Source organism: Scyliorhinus canicula, chromosome 16, assembly GCF_902713615.1.
Source record: "Scyliorhinus canicula chromosome 16, sScyCan1.1, whole genome shotgun sequence".
In the NCBI taxonomy this organism is placed as follows: Eukaryota; Metazoa; Chordata; class Chondrichthyes; order Carcharhiniformes; family Scyliorhinidae; genus Scyliorhinus; species Scyliorhinus canicula.
In genome coordinates, this window is record NC_052161.1 from 11,989,894 (window position 1) to 11,994,925 (window position 5,032).

Here is a 5,032-nt window from a genome sequence, read left to right on the forward strand (position 1 = left end):
GGGTGGGGGGGTGGATCGGGTAGGGGGGTGGGGGGGGTGGATCGGGTAGGGGGTGGGGGTGTGGATCGGGTAGGGGGGTGGGGGGGTGGATCGGGTAGGGGGGGTGGGGGGATGGATCGGGTAGGTTGGGGGGGGGGGGGGATGTTTATAAATGTGGGGGTGGGGCTGTACTTCAGGTGCGCCGCTCTTACCCGGATCTCGCTCCGCCTGACCTCCAGGTCGCAGATGCTGTGGCCGTGGTGGCTGCCCATGTAGTAACAGTAGCGGCACACGGCCACCTGGTCCGTCTCGCAGTGCAGCAGCCGGTAGGCGTCATGCTGGGCGCAGCTCCAGGCCCGCGCGTCCCCGGCCTCGATTAGCAGGTGGCTGCCGCTGACGGAGGCGGCCTGCAGGTGGGCGCCGACGTGGGCCTGGCAGCAGCCGGTGTCGCAGCGGAGGCAGACCTTCTGGGCGGGCGAGTTGCGGCAGTAGCGGCAGCAGAGCGGGTTGTAGGCGGCGGCCGCCGAGGTGCCGTTGCCGGCGGACGGGGCAGCGGCAGTGGCGGCGGCCACGGCGGCGGCGTCGGCCGTGAAGGAGTTGAACTTCTCCACGATGTTGCTGAGCTTGAGGTTCTTCTCCAGGGCCGGCTTCTGCGGGTAGACGTTGTTGCACTCGGGGCAGCGGCTCACCGCCTCCTTGCCCCAGGCCTCGCCGATGCAGGCCCGGCAGAAGTTGTGCTTGCACGGCAGCTGCACCGGCTCCACGAAGACCTGCAGGCAGATGGGGCAGAGAAGTTCCTCCTCGAAGCAGCTCTTCCAGTTTTCAGCCATCTTGGATAAGAAACGGTCGTTATTTTCAAAAATTCAAAAAAAAAACGCCACCAACGGCCCAACTCGTCAACAAATCTCAGGTAAGATTTTCCTCATTTAAATGGACGGGGGGTGGGGGGGATATAAAAATAATTACCACAGCAAACCCTTCCCTCCCCTTTCTTCCTCACAGCCTCAACTGTCTGACTTCCTCACTGCCATCCAGCTCAGAAAAGCCTCTCGCTTCTTTTCTCTCTCTCTCTCTCTTCCTTCCAGAAAGATTTAAAAGGGAAATTCCAAATTTCTTGGCATCATTCAGATTGCAAAATCCTCTTTTTTTTGGGAAGCAGCGCAATCTTTGGGTTTCAAATCCACTCCTTTACAGCCATCTTCAGCCAGTCTGGTGTCTCGAACTGGGTGCCTGTTTTTTTTTAACCTCTCTCTCTCTCCTCCTCGTCAAGGATTTTAAATCATTTATATTTATGGCACATTTCTTTCTTTTCTTCTTCCCCCACCTTCTTCCTCTCCAACGTTTTTGTTTTCTCTCTCTGTCTTCCCCCGCAGACGAACGCCACCCTCTTCTGTCAACTCCAAACTATTCGGCTCTCCTCCTCTTCCTCCCCCCAGGACATCTAAATAAAAGGCTTCTTCAAGAGGAGGCGAGAATCCAATCGGCCGCTCACCCTCCTCACCATTAAATCCCGATCTAACGCGCACAAATCAGTTTTGCAGCCATCTTGCTTTCTTCTCCTCTTGTTATTGCCTCCTCTCCGCCTTCCTGTGTGTCTGTTTCTTTTACCAAATGTGCCTCTTGTGTTGAAAAGATTTCCGTGTGTTTGTCACCTAAAATGGCATGCACAAAATCAGAAATAAGGCATTGATCCTTCAGTAGCTTCCTCCAACACACACACACATACGCAGGCAAAGGTGTAGGGAGGAGGGGAGTTAAAAGGAGGAGGGAGGATATGATGGGGGGAGGGAGAGAAAATCCGGTCTGGTCTTATCATCAGAATAAATATACAACGCACTGCCCAAATGGAGTTTAACTCCCCCCTTTTTTTGTTCATCATGTGATAATTCAGTTTTTTTGTACAGCATATACACAATCGGAGATTCAATTAAATAGGAAATGCTGGCCAAAAGTACATTTAACAATGCACTTTTTACAATTTTACAAAATTTACTATTTTGTAATAAGTAAAATAATAACGTTGGTGCTTTTAAATCTTTCTTTTAAACGCCCGTTTAATTTCTAGCATTCACCGTTTTATTTTCCAACATTCACTGTTTTGTGTTAATTTCTAACATTCACTTTTAATTTCTAACGTTCATTGTTTCAATTTCTAACATTCACTGTTTCAATTTCTAACATTCACTGTTTCAATTTCTAACATTCACTGTCAAAATGATTGAATGTACAATCTGCATTTTCAAATGGATATTTTCTCCCCTTTTTTCCAAAAAAAAAAGGCAAATACGACAGAAATTGTGCCTTAATTATTTTGCACCCTACTCGAACCAGTATTTCTGTTTATTGTATTTATAAATGTATTTAATTGGTGCATGTTTAGTGATCCCCTCGATAATGGAGAATGGAATTTTACGTATGGATTTGAAATACTTTTTTATTAAAAAAATACATTTCGCTCAAAGAAATCCCAGTAAGATTTTTCAAAAGCCCATTTAAGTATGTACAACACTAATGTTAATCGGTGTTCTTAAATTGAAATGGAGCTACAATCCAAATAGTGTAACTGCGTTGGAAGTCTGTGGTATCTGTGGGACCCACCACAGCCAGTGTGAAGGACTGCCTAGCCATTCCCTACCACCGCTCATTACGCGTGACCTGAAATCTCATTTCCAGCTACCCCTTTAATTTATTATTCTTCACAGCTCGCAAGTTTACTCGACCCCTTCCAAGAGACTCAATTCTTAACAAGTAAAACGATTGCCTTCATCATATAAGGTCGTTTTAACTCCTATTTGTCTTGGCTACATTGTGGTTATTCGGTAACACATAAAAGATTGCGTGTTCATCCACTACAGAAACAGTACTTTTTAGATTTGCAGTCAGAGTTTGAGAGAGCGAGAAATACATATTAGGATTGGTGTACAATGAATGCAATTTCAACAATCCCTGAAACACACACACACCGTTGTGCGATTAACTTGCACAGCAGCCCCATTAAAAATTCTGAAACATTCTCAGGTCGGTGAGTAATGAGGCGGTGTTTCCTTGCGATATGCAAAATTGATCATTTCTCTCTTTCAGAAGTGAGGGAGCCGGCTGTTTCCAATCACTCCCGAAAATGACGAGGCGGATATTAACGCGCACACAAGGAAAAAAAGATTGTGACTCATTTCCTGCTGAAATACGCCAACTTTCGCCTGGCAAGTTTTTTTGGGGAGGTTCATAAAACTTCTCACCGTTTTGGTTTTTTTTCCTCTCCCATGGCAATTTTTTTTAAAAGTCGGAAATGATTAAGGGATTTTTAAAAAAACTTAACCCACCCAACGCAAAGGGTCACTGTAGTTTGTTACACAGGATTTCATCCACCCTATTGTGCAATTCAGGCGGGTCTCTGCTGTTAAAACAGTCAACAATTATTGCTGCTTCAATTTCTTATTGGAAAATGTTGGGCTCCTTTCCCTATAAATCGCCATCATTACTTCCCAATACAGAGTCTCCGTTAATCTTCACTGTCTTGCACCCCCACGATTCTTTTTTTAATAATCAGACACATTTCCACTGTTAACTGTCCCCTGTTTCCCAGCCAAGTATCATCATGATTTTAAAATTCTCATCCTTGTTTTCAAATCCCTCCATGGCCTTGCCCCTCCCCCTACAACCCTTTGAGATATTGGTGCCCATCCAATTCTGTCCTCCCCTACTCAGTATGGTGGAGGATTCGGGCCAGAGAACGACTGTCCGAAGGTTGTCAGCCGCCAGGAGCAGAGGATGCACATGATGCTCTCTGCAGTGGGGTGCAGGGCTCACTCGTGCCTGACACTGTATAGCCCCTCACCCCCTCTGGGGGATTCCTGTAATCTGGCACATCATAATTGAAGATTCTTTTGTTTTTCTGCCTCCATAGATAGTTCAGGCAGTGTCCTATTGGGCCTTCCCCACCACCCTCCTTTGCCTTCTCTCCCCACCAAACCCCCTTCTTTTCCCTTCTGTTGATACAGAAGCGAGGGTATCTAGTCTTTCCAGCGCAAAGTTTAGTGCTTGAACCGTTTGTTTTTTGTACAAATGTATTGTGCACTGTTATTAAGAGTACCCACCCTCCCCGTATGTTGGTACTGAGGGGCGGGTACCCTGTTTCTCCAACACAAAATGTACCGTTTGGCCTTGTATATATTTTTTGCTGTTTTAATAAAAATATATGACCATGCTGCATCATTGGTAACCACTATTCAGCCTATGCCCTGGACTCTGAAATTCCTTCACCACATGTCTCTGCCTCACTTTCATCCTTTAAGGTGCTACTTCAACCTACCAATTTCCTATCAACATACAAATTAGGAGTAGGACTAGACCATTCGAGCCTGCTTTTCATTCAGTAAGGTCATGGCTGATATTTTAACCTCGACTTCACGTTTGGCTTAAAGCAAGGGTGTGCAAAGTTATCAAGAATCTGTCTACTCCCTTATTCAAAGACTCTGTCACATTTTTTTAAGGCACGGGGAGAATGTACAAATACCACACGGACACTGACCCGGGGCCGGGATGGAACCTGGGTCCTCAGTGCCGTGAGGCAGTAGTGCTAACCACTGTGCTGCCCAACCCCACCTAACCAGCACATTTCTGGGCACAAAGGGGCAATTTGGCATAGCCAATCACCTAACCGGCAGATGTTTGTGCCTTGGGAGGAAACCGGAGCACCCAGAGGAAACTCACGCAGACCCTGGGTGAACAGGCAAACTGCACACCGAAGGCAGGAATTGAGCCCGGATCCTTGGCACGGTGAGGCAGTAGTGTTAACCACTGTGCCACCCAAGAGCATAAAAGTTAACCTGCAGATGTTTGTGCTGTGGGAGGAAAAATTTAAGCTTTTACTGTGTTCATATTTAAAGGGGTGAAAGAACAGAAAGGGATTGGGTTCACAAACACAAATCTTTGAAAGTGCCAGGATCGGTCAGATGTTGCTCTCATTAACATTTGGCCTCTGAGTCAGAAGGTTATATGTCCTAGCCCACTCCAAAAATTGAGCAGAATCTCTGGGCTATGCAGTACTGCGCTG

The 5,032-nt window shown here is 46.6% G+C and overlaps 1 protein-coding gene and 1 long non-coding RNA gene across 3 annotated transcripts in view; one reads left to right on the forward strand and one right to left on the reverse strand.

Moving 5' to 3' along the window:
- Positions 1 to 855, reverse strand: part of trim8b (tripartite motif containing 8b) — a 90,203-nt gene extending 89,348 nt beyond the window's left edge. For both annotated transcript variants that reach the window (XM_038773400.1, XM_038773399.1), the window contains exon 1: positions 192 to 855. In XM_038773400.1, the coding sequence (XP_038629328.1) occupies positions 192 to 809 (618 nt within the window). In that variant the 5' untranslated portion in view covers positions 810 to 855. The remainder of the gene's footprint in view (positions 1 to 191) is intronic.
- Positions 690 to 4,204, forward strand: LOC119950725. The gene is made up of 2 exons (XR_005457393.1): positions 690 to 889; positions 3,061 to 4,204. It is a non-coding gene; the product is annotated as an uncharacterized LOC119950725 (long non-coding RNA).
- Positions 4,205 to 5,032: the final 828 nt, after the last annotated feature.